General features: G+C 41.3%; 1 protein-coding gene across 1 annotated transcript; it reads right to left on the bottom strand.

Annotated features, from left to right (window-relative positions):
- Nucleotides 1-871: 871 nt before the first annotated feature.
- LOC129753862 (protein peste-like) lies at nucleotides 872-13,909 on the bottom strand. The gene is made up of 5 exons (XM_055749711.1): nucleotides 13,778-13,909; nucleotides 9,802-10,008; nucleotides 9,227-9,733; nucleotides 2,545-2,618; nucleotides 872-2,485 (listed from the first exon to the last, which is right to left on the bottom strand). The coding sequence occupies exons 1-5, from the start codon at nucleotides 13,907-13,909 to the stop codon at nucleotides 2,077-2,079; spliced, it is 1,329 nt and encodes a 442-aa protein (XP_055605686.1). The 3' UTR covers nucleotides 872-2,076.
- Nucleotides 13,910-14,656: the final 747 nt, after the last annotated feature.

Raw genomic sequence — 14,656 nt, 5'->3', positions numbered from 1 at the left:
ATTAACTTCCGAACTTACAACATGTTTAAAATTCACAAACGACCAACTAACCGACAATAGGCTTACCTCAAGAACCACGACAAAGAACAGATGCATTATTGTAAGTAGGACCTCGCCACTTATTTCATACTAGACACTATTAATTGTAACACCAATTCTTACAAATTTATATTTAAATTCCAGTTTCCCTGAGGATGGTGCCAACAAGCACCGAAACGTCGGTTGAATAAGATCTTCATGTTCGGATAAGATAGACTGATTGGCTATTTATTAAGCAATTAAAAACGATTCTGAATACATCTTATAAATTATCCAACGAGTTACCGTTTTTTTTTTTCACTAGATCGGATTTCATTTCGGTAGTCTAATTCTTGTATGAATTAGACCTAAGAATAGATCAGTGTTACAGTTGCTCATATGCTTAAAATCACAAAATTACACTTAAAAAAAGCCAGAAAAACGATCACGATAAAATTAGACCCAACATCGTGAAATCACCACCAGAGAATGCAAAAGCTAATTCGGGATGGTGACATTCAATAAAAAAAAACCATATCAATTTAAAAATTTGAGAAAATCCATTCCATAGAGAATAATCTGTTGCAAGTGAAAGAAATCCTCGTGGATTTTTTCAAGTTAAAAGCTTATGATTCGACTTCTTCAAAAGCTCATGATCGACAAACTGGACAGAATGATTTCCAACTTGGCTGGTTCAATGGAGCGACATAGACAGGTTCATAACGAATCTTCTAACTTGACTGTTGTTTTTGGAGTTCCCCAAGGAGGTCATCTTGGTCCACTTCTGTTATCTTTATGTATGAACGACTTTATAACCGGGGATATTCGAAGACAATAATAAAATTTTGGCAGATTTGAGATAAAAAGAAACAAAACTTGACTGTTTATTTTAAAATAATACGTTCGAATCGATTTTTATTCAGATAAATTGGATAAATTCAACAATGCTTCCGTGTCACATCCATCGTCACAACACAAGTCAACAAGTCCTCACACATTATCTATTCTTAAACCCAAACTGCTATGCTAATGTAATGTTGATTTGTTCACCGTGTGTTTATAATGTAGTAAGACTGACTAATACGCTAATGGAAATCTTCTTTAGGACTAAGTTTTTTTTTTTTTATATCGCAACCGCAATATCTTCTCGATGTGATTTACAAATGTATAAAGGCATGTGTAGTGTATGTGATAAACGTTTTTCTTCTTAGTAAGTTTGTAGATACCACAGTATTGCTTTACATTTTTATCTTGTCTTTGGAATCAAAGATATTTCTTTTTTAACTTTTTTAATATTCTGAAGAATGTCTTTCTTCGCTTTAACTGGCACTGATCTCTCACTTGAATGTTTTATTTTAGAATTGTTTTGCTCTTCTGTTTTACAACTTTATTACGTACGCTGGTGATATGACACAAAATTTATTTATAAAAAAAGTTTGTTACAAGAACGATTCGCATTGATCGTTCCTTGAAAGTGGAACTCTTATTATATTTAGGTATTGTCAGCATCTGAGAGAGTTAGTATGAAATCTATCGTTTGTGTTTGGTCCTTGGAAGTATTTTTCAACGAATAAGTAAGTTTTTATTTCACAAAAGTATATCGTTTCTAAGCTGCCAGTTTGAATCGACTATCACGATAAAAAAAGGCGAACGAAATAGATTTTTTTTAAATTTACTTTCAACTTAACAATGTACGTAGTTGGATATATTTTTTAACAAAATATTTCTTGTGGAACTTTTTCGTCAACAATCTGTTAACGATTTCCCATACCAGAATACTCTAGCTAACCTGAATTGCGATCAACTTTAAGTCGTTTGAACGCTGCAATGGGACGCCAATTTTCTGGACAAAGACTTAACGCACTAAAGTTCTAGTAACTAAATTCAGAGAACTGATTTGTCCTTCACGATTTAAAGCTCTGGACACGAAAGTTGCTCTTAAAATCGTAAGAGGAAGTCTTTTTTGGTTTTCAGCACACATACATATAGGATGGAAGTGGTTCTAGCCCATCGACCTGTCGGAAATTGCTCGGCTCTGTCCTCCATGCCGAAGGACTCTCACGTCTTGGTGGTTCCATTTTCCTCCACTAGCCGGACCGATTTGCTTTCGATCAGCGGATGCGCCTCGACGATCTTCCCTTTGTCACTCTGATGATTATGATGATGAATTTCTTTCATCTCCTTTTCCGGTATGAGGATTGCCGTTTTGGCAAGGTTTTGCTTCAGCAGCGTTTTGTCGGCGTTGATATCGTTGACGATGTCTCGCCGCCGTCGCCAAATGTAGCTTTCCAGGGGAAGCCAAGATAGGAGCAGGGTACCGATCACCAGCAGCACTATTCCGATGACCCGAGCCGTGGCCGGTATGCTTAGGGCCTGGCCGATTTCGCCCGCGAATTCAGGCTGCATGACCACATGCTGCTCGAACCACAACACCGGCAAGAATACTTTTTTCACATTTGAAAACAAACTGAAAAAGTAGAATTTCAGTTTAGTATAATTCCCAGAGATAAGTTTTATAGAACTTACGCCACATTAGGTTGCGGCTCAATAAGTAAATTGAGCTGAAATCTGGCTGCTACATCCAACGGAATTCCTGTAGTCTAGAATAAGAAAATACGAAAAAATTATTGTAAACTTAACTTTTAGTGCATGATGTCGGATTTTAACTTCAAAAAAGCAAAAAAATGTATCTCTGAAATTTGGGACTTTATAGAAGAGACTCTTTTTTTTTTACTATTCTTACTATTCATGAGAAAAATCCATCGGGGAGGTCTAGAATTTTTTTTTAAGTTGTTCAGACAAAGTACTTGCTTTAATATACAAATTCCTTCTAAAAAAATTGTAAAACAAAAATAAGAACTTCAAAATCAAATCTAATATTTTGAATTCGTCTTGATACATCTTCGTACCTGAAAATGATCACATTTTCAAAGGTGAAGGGAAGTAATTATAATAGAAACATGAGATATAAAAGAGTAAAGAACATTAGCCTTAAATATCATAAATTTCTCGAAAGAATACAACGGCTCACCGGCAGGCCTTGAACTCGTAATTTCCGCTTTAGTACAACGGCGCGTCAGCCAATTACATCACGGTGAACGTGGATACGCATACTATTTCGTCACGTTCACCGTGATGTAATTGGCTGACGCGCCGTTGTACTGAAGCGGAAATTGCGGACTCAAGTCTGTAGGGATGAGATGAAGGATATGAAGAAAAGAAATAAAATTTAATTGAAAATAAATGAAAATAATAGTTGTATTCGGCAACACTGAAGATAAATAAAATAAAATAAATTTCATTGGCAACGTTTGCTATTTTGGCAACACTAGGCAAACAAACAAAACAAAGTCAGTCATTGATCTATTCTTGTGAGCGACAGACGTGTATAAGTGAATCTCTGAATTGAGATTCGTAAAATCACGACAATGGCGTGGTTGGCCTTCCGGTGGAATAAGACGGAACTGCCTATAGAAGCGCAGATATTTAAGGCTGCTGCTGGTGTTTGTTTTGATTTGGCCTTCCGGTGGAATAAGACGGAACTGCCTATAGAAGCGCAGATATTTAAGGCTGCTGCTTCTGATTTTTTTTATTTAGATTTGGATTTTTAAGGCTACTGCTGCTGATTGTATGTTTTAAATAAGCCTTCTGGCTGGGTAGGCTGTTTCTAAGAATACTATCGAATTATTCCGACTCTGATCAACAGAGACAGAGTGGCAAGACAAGCACAGTTTGAGAAAGCTGTTGCTAAGAATGTTTCTTATGCGGATTTTTCCGGCTCTGGTAAACTAAAGCAGAGCGACAGGAAAAGCAGCAATTAAGATTTGAAAAGCTCTGGCAGAGAATGGAATGTAGAATTAAAATGAGAGATATTTGGGATATAAAATTTTGTATTTTAGAAAAACAAAAGTCTCTAATTCAAAGATTCTATTGAGAATAGAGTTGAGAAGGAATGTAGAGATGAGATGAAGGATAAGCAGAAATTAAATAAATTTTGTAGGATTGAGAATAAAGATGTGGAATACGGAATAAAAATAAAGGATATTTGGAAAAAAAAAATAGTTCTACAGGAAAAAAAAAACAAAAGTCGACGCGTAAAAAAGTTTTAATTGAGAATAGAGGTGAGAAGGAATGTAGGGATGAGATGAAGGATATGAAGAAAAGAAATAAAATTTAATTAAAAATAAATTAAAATAATAGTTGTATTTGGCAACACTGAAGATAAATAAAATAAAAGGAATTTCATTGCAACGTTTGCTATTTTGGCAACACTAGGCAAACAAACAAAACAAAGTCAGTCATTGATCTTGTAAGTTTTAAACCTACCACTCCCACCGGCGCGGCGTGTAAGAGATTCCCTTTCTAGGCCTGAGGGCGGCACGCTTACAATCAAAATCGCAGGGAGCTTCCAGTATGCACTCAGAAAAAACCCCAAAATTGCACTTCTCGACAAGAATGTTTTATTTACCGTATGCACTGCACAGATCGATTTACAAAAAGGGCACGATACCTGGAGGGCCAAGCCCTTGTGGATGCTGCCACCTCCTAGACGGTAAGGCTGACGTTTTAACGGAATCAGCTCCCGTGTATGACGGTTGATGGCGGCACCTGCGATATGTGTTAGATCACGCTTCGTTTTGGCAGAGGCCTTCAACTGGTTTCTGGTTCACTGTGCCGGTCGATTCGTAGCGTTAAGGATGGACGATCGACCGAGGCCCTTGATCGAAGGTTAACCGAAACTCGGTGGTGGTTATTCCCGTTGTAGTTGGAGGAAAAAGGTAATTCCAACCACGGTCTTTTGTCCCAAACAAAGGGGTCCTGTTTTAAGGAAACCCTGACATTAGCGCGCGTCCTTTTTGGCAAGAGCAAAATGGCGGATGAGCGTCGGTTGGCTTACCTGGTGTCTGGCTGTTATTTGCACTTATAAATTTTGTAGTTGCTTGTGTGTACACTGCGGTGGTTTTTAGCGAAGTGAGCCAGCACCAGGAAGCCGCATTTGACCGGCCTTGAACCGCGAGTTTCGGTCGTTGCTCTCGCTTCGCGATCGCTCTTCGTTAGTCGTATCTTCGGGGCGTCGCTGCAGATCGTGTGAATACCCGGAAGCATCGACTATCCAAGTTGGCCCTCTGGTTGTGAGATGACAAACCAATCTGGCTGCATGCTGTTGACGTTGTTGCGCAGTCGTTCGTTGCTTCGAAGGCGGATTTTTGGGGAAAAACTTCACACACACTAGTCACTCACTGCGATATTCTACTGATTTTTTGCAAAAAACTACGTTAAACCGCGATCAATCTCTACCACCTCGATGGAAGTGATATCTGACGCTTACAATCTATTCTTGTGAGCGACAGACGTGTATAAGTAAATATCTGAATTGAGATTCGTAAAATCACGACCAAGTCCTGCCATGAAATTCCATAGCTCATCACGGTCGATCGTGTTGTATGCGGCTTTGAAGTCGATGAATGGATGGAGCATAGGGACTTGGTGTTCACGGCATTTCTGGAGGATTCACCGTAGTGTGAAGATCTTATCCGTCGTAGATCGTCCCTCCATGAAGCTGATGTCTTCCTACGAATCTGTTTGCTTGTGGCTTTGAGGTCTGTGATCGCTCTTATTTGTCGCCCTTCTTGTAAATGGAGCATATTACCCCCTCCTTCCACTACTCCGGTAGCTGTACTGTGTCCCAGATCCGGACCATCAACCGGTGTAGGCTGCTATGCCATCCTTCCCACTCGACATGTTGCTATTCAGCTGGCGAATGGCTTTCTTATTAACTTCATTCGTCATTCACTCATGACAGCGTATTTTCACGAATTTGGCTCTCAAACAACTATACCTCTTTGGCACAAAAGACCTTCATATTATTTGTGTGGATAATTTGAGTTTTTTTATCAAGGACAAGGAATAGTCGAGATAGCCATGACTTGCTGTCATGGCTATGCAGTAACAAACTAGAAAATTTTCACTAGTCGTATTCTGACCACGAAAGAAACAAGTCCTAATAAATACCTTTAGACAGTTATTCTCTTGTTTCACTTAATCGAAGAATACAACATTCTTTTGGCGACGAGGAATTTCAAGAACCTCCGAAAGCAACCCAATTCCAATTTCTAAAACCTTCAAGCAACAACCGATTCATAATGACCGACAAGGCTTTTCGAGACGCGATTATCCAGCTCACTGAACTGATCTCAAACCAGCAGCGGCAGATTGCAGATCTCCAACGGACGAATGCAAATCCGGCTGGCAGTGAGCGAATCATCGAGTCCCTCGCAACTGGTATCGACGAGTTCCGGTACGATCCTGACGGCGGAATATTTTTTGAATCCTGGTACGCGCGCTTCGAAGACGTTTTCAAGGAAGACGGCAAGCAGTTGGACGACAACGCAAAGGTGAGGTTGCTTCTCCGTAAGATTGGCACGCAGTTCCACGAACGTTACGTGAACAGCATTCTGCCAAAACACCCCCGAGAATTCCGTTTCGAAGAAACCGTCACGAAATTGAAGAAACTTTTTGGAAGGCAAACATCGCTCTTCAACGCTCGCTATCAGTGTCTTCAGTACGGGAAGAACGATGCTGATGATTTTTCCACCTACGCCGCCTCCATCAACAAACACTGTGAAGCGTTCCAGTTGACGAAGCTCTCCAACGATCAATTTAAGGCGCTCCGGTTCGTCTGTGGTCTCCAGTCACCACGCGATGCAGACATCCGGACACGATTGATTGGCAAGCTTGAAGCAGAAGAGTCCGCACTCGCTGGTGATGGAACCACTTTGACGCTGGAAAACTTAGTGGAGGAGTGCAATCGGATCATCAACGTCAAACAAGACACAAAAATGATCGAGAAGGGAGGAAACGACAAGTACGTCAACAGCATCACCCATCATTCGAAGCCTGCTAGCAAAAAGGTCCCGAAAACACCCTGTTGGCTGTGTGGAGACCAACACTACGTCAAGGATTGCTCTTATCAACATCGTTATTGCAGCAAGTGCAAGAAGAAGGGTCACAAAGATGGTTATTGTTCCTCTGCTGAGCAGAAACCTTTCAAACCAGTCGACCAACCAAAGCCCAAGGACACCGTCAAATCCAATGGCACTTTGGTTAATCGATTGGACCACTCCACTAAACGGAAATACATCAAAGTGGATCTCAACAACTTCCCAGTCCAGTTACAACTAGACTGTGCGTCGGACATTACAATCATCTCCGAACAGGTCTGGGAAACAATTGGTCAACCAGTAATTCAAGAGCCGGAAGTTATAGCTGTCAGCGCATCAGGAGACGAGATTGGTATCATCGGTCAATTTCTTGCAAATATCACCGTCCATGGTACCACCAAGCAAGGCCGAGTTTTCATTTCAACGAACCCGGATCTCAACGTCTTCGGCATCGAGACGATTGATCAGTTCAATCTCTGGTCGGTCCCATTCAACACACTCATCCAGTCCGTGCAGCAGAAATCCAATATTCGACGTTGTAGTTTCTGCGCCGCAAAATCTCCGAGGAAAACCAATCTGGAGTCATGGTCGATTCCAACGAAGCCATGGGAGCGCATCCATGTCAACTACTCTGGTCCTGTGGATGGCTACTACTACTTAGCTATCGTTGACGCCTATTCCGAGTGGCCCGAAGTTTTCCGTACCCGCAGTATGACAACCACCGCAACACTGGATATCCTTCAAGAAACCTTCGCAAGGTATGGATATCCACGTACCCTGGTAACAGGCAACAGTTCCCAGTTTGTGAGCTCAACGTTCAAGCAGTTCTGCGAATCAAACGGAGTCAGCCACATGATCACGGCTCCGCATCACTCGCAGTCAAACGGACAAGCCGATAGGTTCGTAGACGCACTAAAAAGGGATCTTAAGAAGCTCGTCAAGGGGAAAAGCAGGGCAACTTTCCAGCATCTTCAAATTCTGTTGTATACATACCGTTCAACACCGAATCAAAACGCCCCCGAAGGAAAGACACCTGCTGAACTTTTCCTGAAAAGACCGATTCGAACAACTCTGAATCCTGCCAAGCCGCAGAGTCTGAGACCAACTGAAGTGAGCACAAAGCAACGCCATGATGATAGTTTCATCCAGCCTCCTGTCACTATCCATTCCCAATCTCCTGACCGTTTAGTCCAAAATCGTAGGCTTCCCAGTTGACTGATGCACTACGATCTTTCTTAAAGGGGGAGATATCAAGGAATAGTCGAGATAGCCATGACTTGCTGTCATGGCTATGCAGTAACAAACTAGAAAATTTTCACTAGTCGTATTCTGACCACGAAAGAAACAAGTCCTAATAAATACCTTTAGACAGTTATTCTCTTGTTTCACTTAATCGAAGAATACAACATTTTTAATATTCTTCAGAAAAATCAAGCACAAATAACGAACATCAACGATATGTTTTTATTTGTTTTTTTTTCTCGAGGGATTTTAAGCATCTTTATGGCTTATTCATCCAGAAACATCAACGATATCACAGAGCAGCTGTTAAGCTGAGATGCTTACATATTGTGGAGTCCCGGTATTTAACCTTTTTGTTTGACCTGATAGCTGGCTAGACTGTGGGAGGGTCAGTTTTGCAAGCGATTGCTCAACATCTTTGGTTGAGTTTGGCTCTCATACATTATCTGTATGGTGGGAGCGCAAAGAGTGCATATTTCAAGATGCCACTCATATGAGACAAAAAACTACTGTATTATTAGCGGAAAACTGAATTGTATAAGAGAAGGAGTCAACACAAAAACAGTGTGAATATAAGCACCTTTAAGAAACTAACAATACAACACATAAAACAGACTATTTGATGAAAGGCCAATCCTAGAAAGGATCATACGAAAGTGATGTAGATCTGAAAAAAAAAACAGATATGAAATTGTACGGTGATGGACATACGCGGGAGTAGGACGGAAAAGTCGTACAGAATAAGAAAATAAATGTTAAATTTAAATATCCAAAGGATAAAATGTCCCTCCCACTTGTAAAGAAGCGTATGGGGTGGAGGAAGGACCCAAATGAGACAAAGGGACCATCACAAATAAAAGGAGTCCGCACAATTAAAAAAAATCGCAATTTAAAAAAAGTTTGTTGATGGATTTTTTTTCATGAATATTCGAGAGTCTCTTTAACAATGTGCCAAATTTTCAGAGATGCAAAGTGGATTTTTGTTCTAAAAAATACAACACGAGAGAACATAAAAAAACACTCACCGGTTCCATAGTCATGTAGAACTGATGTTTGCTTTTATCGGGATTCAGTCCCTCGACCTGATTGAGATAGAACTCATCCGCTCCGTAGAAATGCGGGAACGACATGAAAACAGGAGAACCGAACCGACAGGAAGATATATTCAGCACCCCAGATGGAACGATTTCACCCTCACTGAAGCAAATCGTTTCCGGAAACTGGGTTCCATTGTCAACCGTTCGTGGGCCCCCGGCATACTTGAAGGCCTTGATTCCATGAACTTCTTCCTCCGATTCAAAGTCCAGTGGCAAACTGCGGCACATGTCCGGCGTGAACAGTTGAATGGGCACATCTTTGCTTAGATTTGGCGGATAAAACTCCCCAGCTGATCCATTCAGCATACCACACTCGTTGGCAAAGAAATCCGTACGAGGTTTGTAATTCCATTCTGCCATAGAACCTATCTTGAAGATGTCATCTACCCCGGTGTGAACGTTATAGTGTCCAATCAGATCGGCTGAGTTGTTTCTCTGTAAAAAAAAAAAAAACAAATAAATTCGTCTATTTTCCATAGGAAAAAGTGGTTCCAAATACCAACCGTATAGAACCAACCAACTCGATCGAAGGGAACCTCGTCTGCGTTGTAGAACTGCTTCGCCATCAGGACCATGTCGTCTTCGTAACCGTCGAAGAGGAGCTCGGCGGCCGTTTTGACCACGTGCACCTGGTGCTCGTACAGGCCCAGGCCCATGGAGATGCCCTTCTGCAGGATGTAGCTTGAATGGCGCGCTTTGGCCGCTGCCGACTGGAATGAGAGCAAAAACGAGAGGAAAATTTAAGCTTAAAATTTTAAATCTTAGGTACTTAGTTTCACCTAAAAGTATGAAAAAAAAACTTATTCACAAATCAAACCATACGAGTACCTACTAGTTAAGGGAGAGTTTTAATTCTTTCAACTAGATCTCAAACGAAGAACTTCATCGCCAATGTTATCAAATGGCGCTAGAAATCGAGATTCGGGAACGAAAGTAGAGATAGATTGGGCACACGCCGCGAAGAGATGAGAACGAAATTTGTAGAGAGGCGCTTGACTGGAATCCAGATGGGCATCGAAGAAGAAACAGGCCCAGAAGCTCGTGGCGGCGTAGTCTTGTTTTTAACCTAGGTGGTAAATCTTTTTAACGGATTGCATTCCAAGGCACAGCGAGCAACCGCATCTTCCCAGTATGCTACTCCGGGTTCATGGGTGCAATTGATCGACTCTAGATATTATATCTATACACCTACGATAAAGTTCATCTGGGGTCTCTGGCCATAATTCCCATCCGGATCTGTCCATAAAGGGCGAACACGAACAACAGGGCATAACTTTTTTACCATTGGGTAAAAATTGTTTTCATGCTGTCAAACTCGAAGTCGATTAAAAGAAAATGGAGGTGAACCAACGCAAGTCGAGAGAACAAATTCCTTTCAAACACCTGGAATTTCCTGACCTATCGCACCGGCAGTTGAGAAAAAGTTGAACATCCACCATTCAACCGCCTCCAGAGTGTTGAAGCGGTTGACGTTGGACCACTGCAAAGGCGCTGGAAGAAAACCGGGACAGGAGAACAAGAATATGGAGGAAAATGTGAAGCGGATGATTAAAGCAAATTCCAACGTGTCAAGCCGTGATTTGGCTAAAAAGATCGGCATGTCGTACAGTTACGTCCAGAATGCAAAGAAGAGAGCTGGACTACATACATACTAGGTACAGAACTTTCTAAACCGCACTGAGTGGCAGCAATCGAAGGCTAACACTCTGACACGGAAGCTCTACAAGAAGATGCTGACAAAATATGACTGCTGTGTGATGGACAACGAAACTTATATAAAAGTCGGTTTTAAGCAAATTCCGGGTTTGGAGCTTTTCACCGTCAAGAGCAAGTTCGATGTGGACGACATCTTTGAGAAGAAGAAAATTTCGAAGTTCACCTCAGAAAAACTCTTTTGGCAGGCCATCTGCTCTTGTGCCTCTGAGTGCCTCGAGAAGCGTCTTTTGCTGTTCTTGCAGCAGCACGACGTAGCTCCACTATTTTGGCTAGATTTAGCATCATGCCAATTTTCTAAAATTGTCTTTGAGTGGTATGAGTCCAATTCTGTCCATTCTGTTCCAAAGGACATGAATCCGCCAAACTGTCCGAAGGTGAGCCCGGTGGAGCAATACTGGGCAATAATGAAGCGATAACTTAGGAAGAGCAAGAAGACAGTTAAAGACCGTTATTATACATCGTATTCAGATGAAAATTGGTACACGATAGTTTCGAGTGACGTACAATCAATTTGAGGTATCTAGTTCAGTGTAAGGGGCCGGCAAAAAGGGGTCGTCCATATCAACAATTGATTATTTTTGCGGTGTTTGTGTTATTATTAATCAAATTTTGATGAAATTTTGAACATGAATGTTTTCAAGGACGAGCAATCGATCCCAGGTATCAAATTTAGGAACAGGGATTGCGGCCAAAGGAGTCGTCCATATCAACTGTTAAATGATTTTTTTTGCGATATTGACGTTATTATACATTGAACTGAGATTGAAACTTGGTTCACGATAGTTTTGAGAGACAGGCTTTCAATTTCAGGTATCAAATGCAGTGTAAGGGGCCGGCAAAAAGGGGTCGTCCATATAAATTTTAAAATTTTTAGTAATATTAATGTTAATATACATCGGATTGGTATGAAAATTTGTACATAGGGAGTTATTAGACACGAAAAATGGATTCCACTTATATATTTCTCAACAACTTTGTCATACGTCTCATATACATTATTGAATGATCGTATGAAACTCGAAAAACAGCATTTACTACCAAAAGTGGAGGCAATATACATACATATTTTCAACTTCTGGCTTAAGCGATAAGAGTATACAATTTGGATGATATTCGACACCAATATACATACATACTGAAAGAATGCAAGAGAGCACAAGTTTTTCCTCTCAACGTATGCGAACCATTGCCAGCGACAATATTTGCTGCCTCAGTCATTGGGCAATTCTTGCAAATACACCGTCTGATTTTTAGCAATCTGGGTGCACTGATGGTCGCAGAGAGTAAAACAAAGCTGTTCTCTCATTTGACCCACGCGGGAGAAAGCGAAGGAACGAAATCGTCTTCAAAATCTACAAACATGGCGAACTTTTTATCATATCCGATTAAAACCGTTTAATCCAACTTCAAGTAACGATTGTTACGACCTTTTACTGGCTTCAGTTGGAATTACGATTCGCAAGTAACGTTTTTAATGACTTGAGTCATCATTTTAATGCGATTTTATGTTTGCTAGGTATTATACATCAGATTCAGATGAAAATTTATACACGAGAGTATTGAGGGACGGGCAATCGATTTCAAGTTATCAAATTTTTTTGCCAGGGGTCAACGAAAGAGATCATCGAACGTAAAAAAAGGGGTTTATCAATATTAACTGTTAAATTTGTTTTTGCAATAACTGATAATTTTTTTTTGCAATAACTGATAAATTTGTTTTTGCAATAATTAAGTGAGTTTGTATCACGACTAGATGAAAATTCATACACGGGGACTTTCGGCACGTGTTTTCAAATTTAGTTGCAAACGACATAAAAAAGGTATCGTCCAACATTTTTGCAACTATTGCTTAACAATGAATTTGGAAATGCTTCTGGACAATGCTTGGTAATTGACTTTCATACAAACTGCTCATGACATATTCCAAGTTGAATGCGAAACGGAGTTCGTATGGGATCAGCTAGTATATGTATAAAACTACCCTTAAATTTTGGTTTGATTCTAAACATTATAAGAAAATTGGCATGACATTTTCGGTGTCGCAATAATTTCGTGTTTACCCTTTACCCGTGATGGGATACCAAGTCCGTGCTTCTAGGCCTGTCGGCTTACTCGGTTTCAAGTCAGAACTCCTGCATATATACCCTAACTTTCATTATAATCTAAGACTAAGGGCTTTTGGTGACTTAAGGTAAGGCCTTTACTCGTAACGCGATGCTTACTTGGTTACCACGCCTATCATGCGCTCCGCCTCTTCCGCTCGGTTTGGCTCGAGGCCCTCCCCTCTTCGCCCGTCCCTGCCGATCCCCTCAGCTTCCGTCTTAGGGAGCGCGTTCTACTCGGATACTCCGCGGTAATGAAGCTATCCTACAAAGCGTTGGCGACGTACCTAGAATCTCGACATACGCAGAAGGTATAGTCTTATCTTTACGTGCTTTACTGCTAGGTTTCTGACGCACTCAAATCGAAAGCCCCCCGTCGAAAGAGCATTCTCCTCTGACCGTGGTCCGGTCTTTCTCCTTCTTTTCACTCTACCCAAGAGTATTCCGCGGCGTGAATACTCTTCCTCCTACGAGTTCGACTGCAAGAGGGTCATGTCTTATAGCCGCAGCCTTCGCCGCGAAGGTCGTGTTTACTCGGATACTCCGTGGCAAACACACACACACACACACACGCGCGACTTACCAAGCAGCAGAAGGTGAATTCTTATCTTTGTATGCTTTACTGCTAGGTTCGGCTGCACTCTACTCAGATGCGCCCTACTCTAGTCACCGACTGGTGTTGGTTCAAACTCCTCTGTAGGGCAGTCATGATCCGGGTGAATCCATCGCTGACCACGCGCCAGGTCTGCACGATGTTTTCGGCTTTCGTGTCGGACCCACAGGCGGCAAGCATCGTACCCCTTCGAGCCTCGGACAGTTGAACCACAGGTTGAACACTACGTTCTCTGGTGTGTCAATGTACAAACCGATGGTGGTAGTACATGAGGCATCCGTGACCAGTAAAAAACGAGTCTTTAAAAAAATACACTTCTCCTTTTCTAAGATCCATTTAAAATCTGACGTTAGGGATCAAGTGATTTTGTTGTCGTTGTTGCTTGTTTGTTAGAAGACTTCAACCTTAAGGTTATTTGTCTCTGCCCTAATGGATCATATTTTGGATAGTAATTGTGTGTCTTCTAGAAATCGTATAAGTTTTTTTCTCATAGTGTGGTGATAGCTAGGGCGGTATCCAAAACGTTTACCGAACGTTCCGTGCTATAGGCAAGGCATTCTGATAATAAGTGGAGATCTGAAAGGGCAACACCACAAGTAGAGCAGATAGGGGGGTCTGTTTTTTCAAGTAGGTATTTATGGGTTAAGTTAGTGTGGCCTATACATAGGCGGGTTGAGGACTCTTCGATACAGGGGATTGGGGTTATCCGGCCAACGAGTTGTGATAGGTTTGATTCTTCTCAACCTGAAATGACAATTTCTTCGCCATTCTTCGTTTCAGCACTCTCTTAGAGTCTTTTTGACCCAACGGGTAACATCTGTGTCGGATTCTTCGATAGCATCTTCCGAACAACACAAATTGGTTTGAAGCACTCGCGTCCGTTCACGCCAAAATTCGTTAATCGACTGACTCTTTGGAATCATATTG

Source organism: Uranotaenia lowii, chromosome 3 (genome assembly GCF_029784155.1).
Source record: "Uranotaenia lowii strain MFRU-FL chromosome 3, ASM2978415v1, whole genome shotgun sequence".
Lineage (NCBI taxonomy): Eukaryota > Metazoa > Arthropoda > Insecta > Diptera > Culicidae > Uranotaenia > Uranotaenia lowii.
The sequence above is the reverse complement of the archived record's forward strand: the minus strand, read 5'-3'. Positions and strand labels throughout refer to the sequence as shown.

Excerpts from the sequence above, each read along its gene's own strand:
- LOC129753862 (XM_055749711.1), bottom strand. The coding sequence starts at position 13,909 with ATGCTTGCCGCCTGTGGGTCCGACACGAAAGCCGAAAACATCGTGCAG. Across the intron at positions 10,009-13,777 it reads AACACCAGTCGGTGACTAGA|TCGGCAGCGGCCAAAGCGCG; the intron begins GTAGGGCGCATC and ends CTCTCATTCCAG. Across the intron at positions 2,486-2,544 it reads GAGCCGCAACCTAATGTGGC|TTTGTTTTCAAATGTGAAAA; the intron begins GTAAGTTCTATA and ends CTACTTTTTCAG.